Source organism: Candoia aspera, chromosome 2, assembly GCF_035149785.1.
Source record: "Candoia aspera isolate rCanAsp1 chromosome 2, rCanAsp1.hap2, whole genome shotgun sequence".
NCBI lineage: Eukaryota > Metazoa > Chordata > Lepidosauria > Squamata > Boidae > Candoia > Candoia aspera.
This window is the reverse complement of record NC_086154.1, coordinates 224,530,813-224,545,385: the sequence shown is the minus strand read 5'-3', so window position 1 is coordinate 224,545,385 and position 14,573 is coordinate 224,530,813. Positions and strand designations below refer to the sequence as shown.

Genomic DNA, 14,573 nt, shown 5'->3' with positions numbered 1-14,573 from the left:
AGGATGACAATGGTTTCAAGGTTTGCAACCTCACTGTTAAAACTTCCCATATTTCTCACATCAATATAATTTGGTTATTTTTTTACACAATCTACAATCTATTACTTCAACAGATTGTTCATCATAGTAATTTGCCTGCCTCTCTAGTACCTTTGCTGATATATCAGACTTAATATGCTTGATTCTCAATCACTTTTAAGTCCCTGGATCTACAGTGCCAATTCTCAAATGCTATCTTTTCCCTATACATCTATAGTATCTTCTCCCTCCTCCAAATTCAACATGCATTCATTACTAATACAAAACTATCTATAGGAAGGATAAAGAAGGACAAAGAACAACAAATTAAGACTATAATACTCCTTGGGCACCAGCACCCACCCATTCAATTTTCCCCCACTCCAGGCTGCCTGCAGCACTTGCCAGCCTGCCCAAGCTCCCCAGCACCCACCCGTGGCCCTCACTGGACCACCTGTGATCCCCCTTGCCTGCTTGCAGTCCTCACCAGCCCACCCATGCTCCCCAGCACCTGCCCACTGCCCTTGCTGGCCCGCCTGCACTCCCTAGCACCCACCTGTGGCACCCACCTGCATTCCCTAGCACCCGCCTGCACTCCCTCCCACCCCCCGCACTCCTTGCCTGGGACTCCTGCCTCTTCCCATTTAATAACCCTGCAGTCCTGGGGTTACGATGGCAACCAGGAGTGCTGGGATTGCTGTAGTTAATCAAGACCATCATGTGATGTTATGACCTCATTGCTTAGCAACCAATTGCCCTTGTAACCCAAGGACTACCTGTAAAACGCATACAATTTTATGATTTAATATTGATTCAAAATCATTAAAAAACATGTCACTACAAGAAGATTCAAAATTAATTTAATATTCTTTGCTAGAAACTTGGCATATTTTTGCCAGAAACTATTTATTTATTTATCTATATTTCAAATTTAGTCACCGCCCATCTCACTCAGAGTGATTCTGGGCGGTTCACAACAAAGCAATAATAAATACTAGTTAAAAACAATAAAACAATATTCTTAAATAAAAGTATAATCCAGGACGTAGATGTTAAGAAGTTCTTGATTTACAGGAGCATCCTCAGGGTGCTACCGCCCCCAGGGCTGGTTATCCCACCTTACACCCCAGGTGAGATGGCAGAGCCAGGTCTTCATCCCTTTCCAGAAGGCCAGGAGAGTGGGGGCCTGCCTCACATCTGGGGGAAGAGTATTCCATAGGGTGGGGGGAACAGCAGAGAAGGTTCTCTTCCTGGGCCCCACCAATCAACATTCTTCCGTGGACAGGGTCTGTAACATGCTTTCTCTGCCTGACCGGGTGGAATGGGTTGATGCAATGGGGGTAAGCTGGTACCTCAGGTAACCTGGACCCATGCCATGTAGGGTTTTATCAATATTGAATGGGTCCAGCTACCAGTGCAAGGCTTCCTGCCTGCAGCCCTGGGCAAGAGGCACAAACTCACTGCCTCAGCTTAACTGCAGCAGCAAGTTTGCTTGGTGTTGCTGCAGTGCAGACTGAGACTCCTGTCATGTGGTGCTCCTGCTCAGTCCACACCGTGGCAATGCCAAACAGTTCTTGCTGCTGCAGCCAAGGTGTCAAACTTGTGCAGGCCTCTTCACCAATCACAAGCCTCGAGTTTTATGGCGGTTGGTGACTAAATATATTATTTAGTTTCAAAATGTAGTATTATCTATGTTTTATTGTATTTTTATTTTGTTTTGTTAAATATTTCCCAATTGCATTTTAACCTGGTTCAGGCTGCATGTGGCCCACATGTCTGACACCTCTGACATAAAGGAACACAGGGATGGCCTTGAAGAAAAGGCTGTTAGCTCTTAGCAAAACATGAGCTTAGCTATGAAAACAGGAAAGTGTAAGAAATTTCAAGATTGCCCCACAAGGATGAAAAAAGAAAATCTGTCAAGCTTTCAAGATTCCATTATTATAGCCTATATAGAGTTCTAGTGTTTCTCATGGTGTCTGTTTCCTGACCTGGTCTACTTCAAAGGACTGACATACAGTACATATGACCAAGGATGGGCATAATATACACTCACTCCCCCAGCAGAATCAGCTCAGCTACCATCCTGGCCAAATCTGCAGGAGAAAAGCCACATTTCACGGCACTATGAATGGCTAACATAGTTGGGGCTGCCCAAATCTCCAAGGGGAGCTCACTCCAAAAAGCAGGCACAGCCACAGAGAATGCCCATCTCCTGGATTCCATTAGATGAAACTGCCTCAGAAGGGGAACGTGAAGCTTGCCCAACCTGTGCAACTTAGTGGGACCTGCAGAAATAACAGAGGCAAATAACTGAGCCCTGTGGCATGTAGAGCTTTATAAGTGATAACCAGCATCTTGAATTGCACCTGGGAGCCACTGCAGTTCACAGAAGAATGGTGTTACATGGGCCTATCAAGGTGAGCCCCTTACCACTCCCACTGCTGCATTCTGAACCAGCTGCAGTTTCTGGATGGTTTTCAAGGGCAGCCCCATGTAGAGCACAATTTGTAGTATAAGGAAAGTTAATACACCCTCTCCTTATTTAGCGGCCACAATCAGTTCCTTAAATCATAAGTGCAGTCGCTAAGTGAACACGACTGAGAGAGATGGTGTGAAGATCACTGGTTGCTGCCATCTCTTTCAGATAAAGTTCTCTTGTGCAGCTTCACCAGTGTCACACTCACTCCAGTGTGCATTGTTGTCAGGCGCATGAAATGTGGTTATAAGTGCACACATTTGTTGGAAAATGATTTTATTTTTTTACACTATTTGTGAATGATTGTTAAACTAGGCAGTCACTAAACAAGGAGTGGCTGTATATGCCATGAAGTCTGCCTACTGAAGATTTGAGTCATAAACTTTCAAGAAAGTAAGTTTATTATAAAATCCATCTCCTTGGTAGAAGAATCAACTAGAGTTGGGCAATGCCCAAACCAAATCAAAAAGATTTTTTACACAAAACACTAAGCATAATGTATCCATATTTTACATCAGGCTAACATTAATGCCAAAATATATGCAAGTACAAGGATATACAGTATATAAGGAGCCAGTTCGGTATAGTGGTTAAGGTGCTGGCCAGAAAGCAGGAGACTGTGAGTTCTAGGCCTCCCTTAGGCATGAAAGCTGGCTGGGGGACTTTGGCTAGTCAGTTTCTCTTAGCCCAACCCATCTCACAGGGTTGTTGTAGGGAAGATAGGAGGCAGGAGTATTAGGTATGTTCACCGCCTTGAGACAGACAGACATAAAAAAGGCAGAATAAAAATCTTCTAATAATAATAATAATAATAAACTACAAAGCTAAACATGAACTAGATGCTCTGTAAACATATAGCCCTATACCATCAGTAGCCAAATATATGGCCATTCATACTAAAGTTTAATTTTATCCAATTATCTCCTTCACCCTTGGTTTCTGGGATCATAGTCCTCTGCTTCCTCTTCTCAGCCACACACTTAAACTGTTACTAGTCTATAGATTTTGCTAAGTATAGTTACCCTCTCTTGAATTCTTGTACCTTTTGTACTTCCAGAATCTGTATCTATCTGTACCTCAGATTCCATTTACTTTTCTTCCACAACTAGAATCATAGAATTGGAAGATGCCATAGAATTGGAAAAGGCATTGAGTCTTACCCCCTGCTTAGTACAAGAATCCAAATTAAAGCATCCTCGACAAATGTATCTCTAGATCCAAGCTGAATCCATCCAGTAAAGGTATGTCCACCACTCCTTTAGCTATTTGGTTCCATTGTTAATCTATTTTTCTGTTTGGGATGGATTTTTTTTTTCAGCTAGAATCTGCCTTCCTGTAACTTAAATCCATTATTTTGTATCTTGCATAGAATGGTTCTTATTCTGTTAGATCCAATAACCCCCTTTTCTGGTCTTGAATGTTATTACCCCCCCCACACACACACACACACACACAAGAAAAAAACAGTCTCTGTTGTTTTACACAAGCAGCTTGGCAGCAGCAGTCCCAACCTAAATCCTCAACTCACAAACAAGCAATTGTAAATTGCTCCATTAGCTGCAGGATACCCCCAGTTTAAGAACCACTGGCACAGATCTTGAACTTTCGTGTGAATTCTTTCAGATGTCTGAAGAGGATCACAACATCCTCTCACTTTTCTTCCCAAAGCTAAGCACGGCCAATTTCTTCAGTCTCTGTTCATTCATTTTGGTTTCCAGTTTTCTGATCATCCTCACTGACCTTCTTTGAACTTGCATCAGTCTGAATCCTCTTTAAAGTATAGTACTTGAGAAGAGCACTAACCAAACAAAATAACATAGAACTATTGTTTCCCATAATTTGGAAACTACGCTTCTGGGGATACAGCCTACATGCCTTATTTGCAACTGTAACTTCTTCATAAATATTGTTCCTAAACCAAATAGTTTCCATCTTATACCTGCCATTTTTAAATTTCTTATGTGAATAACTCTGCATGTATCTGTTAAATTTTATTTTGTTACTTTCTACTCAATTTTCTAACCTATCACAAGATTGCTTTGAATTTCTTTTCTATCCCATCCAATGTTATGTCATCTGCAAATTCCTTCTACCTCTTCATTCAAGTCAATAAAAATACTGAACAGCAAAGGACTTGCTTCTGACTAAGCCTTGTGGCACCCCACTCAGTACATCTCCTGTCTAATGAAAATAACCTATGAGCACTTTCAGAGTATAGGGACGCGGTGGTGCTGCGGGTTAAACCGCTGAGCTGAGCTTGCCGATCGGAAGGTCAGCGGTTCGAATCCGCATGACGGGGTGAGCTCCCGTTGCTAGTCCCAGCTCCTGCCAACCTAGCAGTTCGAAAACATGCAAATGTGAGTAGATTAATAGGTACCGCTTCAGCGGGCAGGTAACGGCATTCCGTGTAGTCATGCCGGCCACATGACCACGGAAGTGTCTACGGACAAACGCCGGCTCTTCGGCTTTGAAACCGAGATGAGCACTGCCCCCTAGAGTCAGACACAACTGGACTTAATGTCAAGGGAAACCTTTACCTTTACCTTTTACTTTCAGAGTATCATTTCTGACCCATCTATACATCTACTTAATTGTTGGGACATTCAGCCCATGCTTAACTAGTTTGCAAGTTAGACTGTCAAGAATACTTTAGCAAATACTATGCTAAAAATCAAGATATATTTACAGCATTCAAACAAACTAATAAAAAAACGAGGTAAGGTTAGCCTGGCAATAACGGACACACTGCTTCTTTCCTTTTCCTTGGATTTTAAATATATCTAAATAACTCTTTTTGTAGTTGTTAACCTCCTTCACCCTTCTCATTCCATTCAGAATTTAACTTTGCTGACATTGTCTCTGCAGTTCTAACATGACCTGTATGTTTTTTTCTTTGCTGGGCTGCCAGGCACTTCTTTCCACATCCTATATATACTGTTTTTTGTTTTCAAATCTTCACTAAAGAAACACTTTTTTTCTGCTGTCTCCTTTCTTTTGCACTGGAGTTGATTGTAATTATGATTTTTCTAGAACCTTACATTTTTGTATCTTTCTATTAATGGCATAAATCTCTACTTAGCTCTAAATCCTTTTATTTGTCAGCATAGCAATTTCATAATCTAAAGAATTTTAGTTAATATCTTGATACTGTATCTCAACAGTTAAACATGTCAATTAAAACAACACATAAATATGACAATGAAAAACTTAAAATAAGCGCACAAAGTTTTTATACATAATGTAAAAGGCAACATATGGAGGCACATGGTTTCTTTATCATTACTTAAGAAAGCAAGCTGATTCCAGCCAGTCTTAGATAATTTTTTTCTCTAGTTTATACTTTATTTAGAAACTGCTCTAAAATTTTATGACAGTACAAAAATGTTTCATAAAGCAAACACTGAAATTGATTTTAAAAAAAACATACCTACTGATGTGTCTCAGCCACCATCATTTTTATAACAATTATAGCTGGCAATTACATACAACCTCACACTTTGGCCCCAGTCCCTATCCTTCAAAATCAAATTTGCACTGTCTCAAATAACTATGGCTACAACTTTTCTTCCTCTAACTTTCCCAAAGAATATGTGCAAATTTTTTCTTGAAAGAGAAATGGGCTATAAATTCAAAACCACTGCAATTGTTATATTTCTATATGTATTATAACCAACTAACAGTACAATCTTGTACATGCATACTCAGGTGTTTGATGGCATTGATTTTCAGTTAAATGCATCCAGTATCACAGTCTAAAGACGTATGGACAGAACTAGAAAGGTTTTAGCTAGCAATTATAAATGCATAGATTGTTTAGTTGTGCTTATGATACATTAACAATAATAATGTATGCTTATATCTTGGTTTTTATGAGATTATAACATATGTTGATCTTATTTTCTCATTTTATTAGTGTTGTTTTAATGTCTAGTAGGTTTTTAATTAAAATGCCTGGAAGCTATTCAACAGTTTCAGGAGTTAAATAACATAATGTGCCAGATCACAGCCAACTGATGATCGTATCTATAGTCAAAAAGCTTCCAACAGGCCCTTTTTAAAACAATAATGCATTTTGATTTGAGACAAATGAATTGCTTTAAAAATGAATCTATTCTAGAAAAACAAATCTCACAACAATTATTTAATGTTGATACACCATTTAACTTCAGCAAAGGATCGTTACCTTGTCATGGTGCTGGAGCTTGAGCACCTCAATGATGCCATGAGCTAAACCGTGAAGGGCCACCCAAGACAGGAAGGTCATGACAGAGAGGTCAGACTAAATGCGATCCCTGGGGAAGGTAATGGCAACCCACCCCAGTATTCTTGCCATGAAAACTAAATGGATCAGTACAACCAGAGATATGTCAGTATACCATCGGAAGATGAGACCCCCAGGTCGGAAGATGGTCAAAATGCTACTGGGGAGGAACAGAGGATGAGTTCAACTAGCCCCAGACATGATGACGCAGCTAGCTCAAAGCCGAAAGGATGGCTAGCGGCCGACGGTGCTGGTGGTGAACGGGAAATCCGATGTTCTAGGGATCAACACACCATTGGAACCTGGAATGTAAGATCTCTGAGCCAGGGCAAATTGGATGTGGTTATTGGTGAGATGTCAAGATTAAAGATGGACATTTTGGGCATCAGTGAACTGAAATGGACTGGAATGGGCCTCTTCACATCAGATGACCACCAGATCTACTACTGTGGACAAGAGGACCACAGAAGAAATGGAGCAACCTTCATAATTAATAGTAAAGTGGCTAAAGCAGTGCTTGGATACAATCCAAAAAACGATAGAATGATCTCAATTCGAATTCAGGGCAAACCATCTAACATCACAGTGATCCAAATATACTCCCCAACCACAGATGCTGCAGAAGCTGAAGTAGAGCAGTTCTATGAGGATCTGCAGCACCTACTGGACAACATACCTAAAAGAGACGTTATTTTCATCACAGGAGACTGGAATGCTAAGGTGGGCAGTCAAATGACACCTGGAATTACAGGTAAGCATGGCCTGGGAGAACAAAACAAAGCAGGACATAGGCTGATAGGATTTTGCCAAGACAACTCACTCGGCATAACAAACACTCTCTTCCAACAACCTAAGAGACGGCTTTATGCATGGACTTCGCCAGATGGACAACACCGAAATCAGATTGACTACATCCTTTGCAGCCAAAGGTGGCGGACATCTATACAGTCGGTAAAAACAAGACTGGAGCTGACTGTAGTTCCAATCATGAACTTCTTATTGCACAATTTAGGATCAGACTCAAGAGATTAGGGAAGACCCACAAGCAATGTGCGGAAGTGGAAGAAGACAATAGAATAGGAAGGACAAGAAACCTCTTCCAGAAAATTAGAACCATCGGAGGTAAATTCCAGGCCAAAATTGGCATGATCAAAAACAAAGATGGCAAGGACCTAACAGAAGAAGAAGAAATCAAGAAAAGGTGGCAAGAATATACAGAAGACCTGTATAGGAAGGATAACAGTATCGGCGATAGCTTTGACGGTGTGGTCAGTGAGCTGGAGCCAGACATCCTGAAGAGTGAGGTTGAATGGGCCTTAAGAAGCATTGCTAATAGCAAGGCAGCAGCAGATGATGGCATCCCAGCTGAACTGTTCAAAATCTTGCAAGATGATGCTGTCAAGGTAATGCATGCTATATGCCAGCAAATTTGGAAAACACAAGAATGGCCATCAGACTGGAAAAAATCAACTTATATCTCCATACCGAAAAAGGGAAACACTAAAGAATGTTCAAACTATAGAACAGTGGCACTCATTTCACATGCCAGCAAGGTAATGCTAAAGATCCTGCAAGGTAGACTTCAGGAATTCATGGAACGAGAATTGCCAGATGTACAAGCTAGGTTTAGAAAAGGCAGAGGAACTAGGGACCAAATTGCCAATATCCGGTGGATAATGGAAAAAGCCAGGGAGTTTCAGAAAAACATCTATTTCTGTTTTATTGACTATTCTAAAGCCTTTGACTGTGTGGACCATAACAAATTGTGGCAAGTTCTTAGCGGTATGGGGATACCAAGTCATTTTGTCTGCCTCCTGAAGAATCTGTGTAACGACCAAGTAAGAACAGACCACGGAACTACAGACTGGTTTAAGATTGGGAAAGGAGTACGGCAGGGTTGTACACTCTCAACCTACCTATTCAACTTGTACGCAGAACACATCATGCGACATGCTGGGCTTGAGGAATCCAAGGCTGGAGTTAAAATCGCTGGAAGAAACATTAACAATATCAGATATGCAGATGATACCACTTTGATGGCTGAAAGTGAAGAGGAACTGAGGAGCCTTATGATGAAGGTGAAAGAAGAAAGTGCAAAAGCTGGCTTGCAGCTAAACCTCAAAAAAACCAAGATTATGGCAACCAGCTTGATTGATAACTGGCAAATAGAGGGAGAAAATGTAGAAGCAGTGAAAGACTTGGTATTTCTAGGTGCAAAGGTTACTGCAGATGCTGACTGCAGTCAGGAAATTAGAAGATGCTTAATCCTTGGGAGAAGAGCAATGACAAATCTCAATAAAATAGTTAAGAGCAGAGACATCAGACTGACAACAAAGGTCCGCATAGTTAAAGCAATGGTGTTCCCTGTAGTAACATATGGCTGCGAGAGCTGGACCATAAGGAAGGCTGAGAGAAGGAAGATAAGATGCTTTGGAACTGTGGTGTTGGAGGAAAATTCTGAGAGCCTTGGACTGCAAGAAGATCAAACCAGTCCATCCTCCAGGAAATAAAGCCAGACTGCTTTATTTCAATCATCTCCAAATCCCTGCAGTTTTCTTGGCGAAGTTTTTCAGAAGTGGTTTGCCATTACCTCCTTCCTAGGGCTGAGAGAAAGTGACTGGCCCAAAGTCACCCAGCTGGCTTTGTGCCTAAGGCAGGACTAGAACTCTCCCAATTTCTAGCCTGATCCCTTAACCACTTACACCACTAGCTCTCTAAACCTCATACCAAATAATAAATAGTTAATGGGAGAATATATTAAATATAGAAAGGTATACCAGCATCTTTGTATTGTTAATATGGAAACTACTGATTGACCATTCAGAGTGGTTTTTAAAAAGTTGTAGAAGCAGAAGGTATGGAAATAGATTTTACGTTGTCATAAACATTAATTCTTAAAATATTTCCAGAACTGATGTGAGCTAATCAAAAAGTTGAGTGATAAAATGGTTTTTAAGGAACTGCTATTCTAGAACAATAACTAAGAGTGATTGGATAAATGGACTGTATTACTTTTGGAAATTAAAATATAGCATTATACAAATGACACATTGCTTTACATGAAAAACACATTGATCCACCATTTTAGCAACTGCCCAATGCACAGTGAGTGCTAGCCTGAAGTTTTTCTATTCCAAAGGAGGGCAGCTGGTAGCCTCCGCCCTAAAATATTCCGGGGCAAGATGATAGTTCAATGGCGGCATAGGGCTTGAATCTGGAGGTGGGAAGAGAAAGCGATTATCCAGCTGGAAGTAGTCCAAAACAAATCTCATGACAATTATTTGAAACACCATTCAAACATCAAGAAAGATGCACCCCAGCTGCTTGTCTACAGATGAACCTTCCATCGCCATCACAGTACACCTTGCATTGTGAGGCATTATAAAAAACTAAAGACTTCAAGAATTCCACTTTGCCAAATTTTCTTTTCTCCATTGTAGAGTTGGGAATCAATGGACCAAACTTTTGTCTTCTATCCTACAGATGTATTCCGTATCCGCTCTGGGGACCTTAGAACAGTTAAAATATTAGAGATAGGCTTCTTGAAAGAGATAGCAATAAATATGAAATTGTAGAATAGTTATCTAAACATTCATCCTGATACCATTACTATAAAAAATATAAAATCCTCTCACAATATCTGGTTAATATTACCACTGCCTCACTGAGAAAGGCATTTACATTCCTTCACCTCACATCTAGCACTCTTCATCATTTTGTTTCCTTATTTTGCTTTATTATATTTTATGCTGTTACGTCCTCTGGTTACAACAATGCATCTACCATACTTGCTTACTGACAATCTGGAGCAATGGCTAGTAGCTAATTGGCTCATTACTAGTTCATGCTGCCAATGAACGAAGATGAAGCAAGATTCACAATTACTCTTAAAGGAGAAAAAAATATTATTAGTACCAGTTGCTATGAGAAAATGAAAACTGAATTTCAAACTCTTGTATTCCAGTGGCAAAAGAAACAGGGAAAATTTCCCCTTGGATACCCTAAACTATCTTAAGAAAAATATATAATTAATTTACAATTTACACTTGTTTGTGTACCCTTTCCATTATTATGAACCTTAGAGTAATTTCCAATAATAAACTTGGAAATGCTTCCCAAGGGTAACCAGAACATTAACATTTATGTCATAATGTCATCACTTTCTTGCAGTCTAAACTTATATATTGTTCCAATCTTAATGTAATTTGCTTTTAATTTAGTTTCATGACAATGTGTACTGAGCTGCTGTAGTTTCTATTCTGATTTAGTATAGATTTTTTATGGTTTAGTATAACTCACAAATCCAATTCTTTATTCAATTAATCATGGCTATCTAACTTGGCCTACCACAACATGAGAATGCAGTCAGCATCATCATTATTATTATTATTTTGTGCCATTGAGTCAGGCTTGACTTCTGGCAACTATATGGACAAGTCCATGTAGTTTTCCAGGTAACATTTTTAGAAATGGTTTGCCATTGCCTTCTTCCTATGGCTGAAAGAGTATAACTGGTCCAAAGTCACCCAGTTGCCTTCAGTTCCTGAGGCAAAACCAAAGCTGAGCTTCTAGTAGAAGAGATAAATATAGTACAAGGGATAACTAGAGCAAGCTAGTTCAAATATAAGAGACTTGCTTTTCCTACAGAACTCCAAAGTCAACAGCTTGCCAGTACCGTAGATAAAATTGCATTAGACTTCATCAACCAGGAGCCTATGTGATGCATTAGACCACAACCCTATGATCTGTAATCACCACAGCTGCTGAAAGAAATGTCTGGGTTCACAAGAATGCAGCCCAATACCTATGGAGGTGCCATGCTGGAGAAGACTGCACTAGACTGATAATGTGACATAACAATGTTGTTTGTTCTCTCTTGGCATATTGAAGGGGGGAAAAAAGCACAATCCAGTAGTTATCAATGATGCACCCAACCCTATGTTTACTTTTCAGAACTATACAGTAGTTTTCTACAACACAGGCATTCTAGTTCAGTTTGCACAACATACTGTGAGAATATGGTCAGCTAGTTTATGGTTAAGGTAAAGGTTTCCCTTGACATTAAGTCCAGTCGTGTCCGACTCTAGGGGGCGGTGCTCATCTCCGTTTCAAAGCCGAAGAGCCGGCGTTTGTCCGTAGACGCTTCCATGGTCATGTGGCCAGCATGACTACACGGAACGCCGTTACCTGCCCGCCGAAGCGGTACCTATTAATCTACTCACATTTGCATCTTTTCAAACTACTAGGTTGGCAGGAGCTGGGACTAGCAACCGGAGCTCACCCCGTCACGCGGATTCGAACCGCCGACCTTCCGATCCGCAAGCTCAGCAGCTCAGCAGTTTAACCCGCAGCGCCACCGCGTCCCTTTTATGGTTAAGAGTGCCATTCAAATTCAGCCAACCAGACTTGTTTAAGGTTCAGTGCATTTCTTGTGAACCCCAGCAATTAGATTAAGTAAACAATAGTAAGCAAACCTAAGTTAGTGTATTGCAGAAATACCTGTTTCTTTCAACATTAACATAAGTTGCTTCTTTTTAAGTACACATATTCTCCTTAAGACGACAAATGTTCTAGTTGAGAAAAGGGGCCTCACAGCAACAGCACTGATATTAGTAGGAAAATAATTACTTTCTACTAGTGTACTATCTTGCAAGTTGAAATAGGAATTCAATGATTATCCACCATTAATATACGTTAGTGAATGTGACCACTCAGTGAGGAACTGTAGAGGATCTAGTACTAGTAACTCCAAGTGGGTGAACATTGTTAGTGATTGATCTCAGGGTATTATTCTGCAGCAAATCCGGATCCTTGTTATTCTCGCACTTTTAAAAGGTCCGATTTAGCCTCAAATACAGCGTCTGCCCTGTACTGATTACAGCAAAGTTAACCAGAGACGCCCCAATCCTGGCTCCGCATCTTTTTTCTCTCACGCCGAGTTGTCCCTTCAGGCTAGTTTTGGTACACTTCTTTCAAGTACCTGAAAGATCAGGTTTGGTTTCTCAAGAGAAGCAGACCCAGAAAAAACATCTCAAAAACGCGCGCGGCAACGTGGGAGCACAAGCGGTTCCTGTGATTCTTGAGGACGCCAGCTTGTACTTCCTGTTCATGACAGACAACCCCCAAAAGGGACACGGGGCCAGCTACTGCCCCAGAGGCTTTCTCCTCTCTCTTCGGCAGGTAACCACAGCCGCGCCGTCGTCACCGCCGGAGGAGAGCGAAATTGTCTACGAAGCCCTCTGCTTCCCAGGGACATTTAAGGCCAAAGTCGCAGACCAGAAGGAGGGGAGGGGGGGTTCCGTCTCCTGCACTGCCCGTCCCTTCTCACTCTCACACACGCACACCTGAGGGCAGTCGGAAGGGCTTGTCACCGCCTGATCGGAGGGGGAGAGGGGCATGCCTGCCGTCGGCGTACGCAAAAGCAAAGCGCGGCGGCTACACGTACCTGCAGTTCCGGGAAAGGGGGCGGGGCAAAGACTGTTACCGAGACACGCACCGCCGCTTCTCCTCTTACTGTTTCGCTATGGGTTGTCCCGCCCCTTCCGTTCTTCCAACCTTGAGACCAGGCACATTTCGAGCACTACTTCCGGTTCCGGTGATGAGGCGCAGTCAAACCAGGGGTCCGAAAATTTCGCGCTTTTTTTCTCCTGCTCTCGCCGCCTCCCGCTCTCTCAGTTCGGAGGGGGGATGCGGCGTAAACGCTAAGCATCACGCCCATCTTCACGCTGAGCATACCCTGATAGGGACTGGTTAGTCGGGGCCATTGTATTTGAGGTTTGCCCATGTTTTCTCCAGTTTCGGAATGAGCCTCCAATGTTTACCTTCCCCCAAATGGCAGACTCCGTTGACGCAGAAAGAAAAGGATTGACAGTTAGCTAGAAGTGATGCATCAGGTGGCTGGTTCCCTCGGAAGTACTTCCCTCTTAGCTGAGTTCAGCGTGCGAAATCTCGGGTTGTGGAATCTGGACTGCAGAAACACGGTCAGCCACTAAGGGGCACCAAAGTGGTACAGAAACGCCTGTTTTTGCTGCCTTCTGGTGGTCGTCCGGGTTTCTGCAGCCCAGATCTGGTAGCCCTAGCTAAATCATAGTTTGTTTTGGCCATGGCTTATTGAATAACCATACTTGACTGGATGTGACCAGAAACTTAAGCTGTCAACTGTGGTTTACAAATCACACTGAGTTGAAATAACAAGCAAACAGGCTACATTTGGCCCCATGTGTTGTGTGAATTAAACCACTGAATTTAAACAACTGGTTCCCAAAGTCATTATGCTGAACTTCAGAAAGTATTTGTCATCTTCCAGTGTTTTTGAATAGCTATAGTTTGAAATGCCTTTTTGGATTATTTTTCCTTGCTGATTCATCCGTCTTGATCCAACTTAACAGATAGCTGTCTACTGTTGATCGATCATTTCATTTATTTATTTATTTGATTTCTATAGCCACCCATCTCAGAGAGTGACTTTGCATACTGTTACCTTGATTACAGCACCCTTAGCTGGGGGTGGACCATCTTTTGATTCTTTTCAGTTTGCTTTATGTTTAAAGGCTATCTTGCCAGCCAAACATAATAAATATTGTGGAAACCAGAAATTAGAAAAACATGTGCTTTCTGATTGCTAAGAGATAAGGCAAATCAGAATGCAATGTAAAGTGAAGCTGGCAAGCAGTTTCAGAGACTGTTGGTGAGTTCAGAAAGAACTAGGATTGAAAAATGTGGAGCTCAAGAGGTATCATTCCACATTGTGTGGTGCCGACAGTTCAGTATTTTCTCCACTCCTGTTTAACATCTACTTGAAGCCAGTGAGTGAGG

General features: G+C 41.5%; 1 protein-coding gene across 7 annotated transcripts in view; it reads right to left on the bottom strand.

Moving 5' to 3' along the window:
- ARB2A (ARB2 cotranscriptional regulator A) overlaps positions 1-13,314 on the bottom strand; it is a 274,667-nt gene extending 261,353 nt beyond the window's left edge. For 5 of the 7 annotated variants that reach the window (XM_063295415.1, XM_063295417.1, XM_063295418.1 and 2 more), the window contains exon 1: positions 13,103-13,181. In XM_063295415.1, the coding sequence (XP_063151485.1) occupies positions 13,103-13,156 (54 nt within the window). In that variant the 5' untranslated portion in view covers positions 13,157-13,181. Of the gene's footprint in view, positions 1-13,102; positions 13,182-13,203 lie in introns of those variants that run through there. The other 2 variants (XM_063295416.1, XM_063295420.1) reach the window with 2 other exon arrangements.
- Positions 13,315-14,573: the final 1,259 nt, after the last annotated feature.